The sequence below is a fragment of the Octodon degus genome, unplaced genomic scaffold (assembly GCF_000260255.1).
Source record: "Octodon degus isolate 3935 unplaced genomic scaffold, OctDeg1.0 scaffold00093, whole genome shotgun sequence".
NCBI lineage: Eukaryota > Metazoa > Chordata > Mammalia > Rodentia > Octodontidae > Octodon > Octodon degus.
The window spans coordinates 2288989-2289646 of NW_004524669.1; the positions used below are offsets into that span (position 1 = coordinate 2288989).

Consider the following 658-nt stretch of genomic DNA (forward strand, 5'->3'; position numbering starts at 1 on the left):
TCCAGTTGATATTCTTTGAGTGATTACAATAACTAAAAATGGAGATTGGAGAGAAGGTGAGAAGAGGGAAAGGAGAGGGAAAACACACAAAATAAAGCAAAGCAAAATAAAACAAAAACAGTAATTTAAAAAAACCTAACTTCTCTGGAATCGAGGCCTTTTCCAAATCAGGTCTTGATATCTCCAAGTTCTGACTAATTTCCTGAGTTTCAGACATGTAAGAACATGGGATAAAGAAAGAGTATTCTTAGTTAATTGCTCTCATCCTTTGCTGCTGTGAACATCCTAATCATTTGTTAAGTCTAATTTCTTTAGATGTTACTAAATAGTTCCCTCACATGTGCCTTCTTGTTTTGTGCTTCTAGTCAGGGAAAATAGTCCATTACAATGACAACAGTGGTGCTATAAAAGAGTTGAGGAAACCAAAGTCCTTACCTTTCTTTTAATGTCTGTAAATTGAGAAAACATAAGAGACCAATAGAAGGCCAGTTCCACAATGTAATAGTAATAAAGCCCTTTTGAAAGAGGCTGAAAGAGAAAGCAGTAGTTAGAACACCAACTATCCAAGGTACATTGCATCTCTGCAACTTTTTGTCTTGGTGGATGACTATTCCAAATTATGGATATCTTTCTTTCCTATCATTCCTAAAGTCTGTAA

At 35.1% G+C, this 658-nt stretch overlaps 1 protein-coding gene across 1 annotated transcript in view; it reads right to left on the minus strand.

The window, feature by feature from the left end:
• Cers5 (ceramide synthase 5) overlaps nt 1-658 on the minus strand; it is a 16161-nt gene that overhangs the window by 9014 nt on the left and 6489 nt on the right. The window contains 1 exon segment of the mRNA XM_004648930.2: nt 436-528. Coding sequence (XP_004648987.1) covers nt 436-528 — 93 coding nt within the window.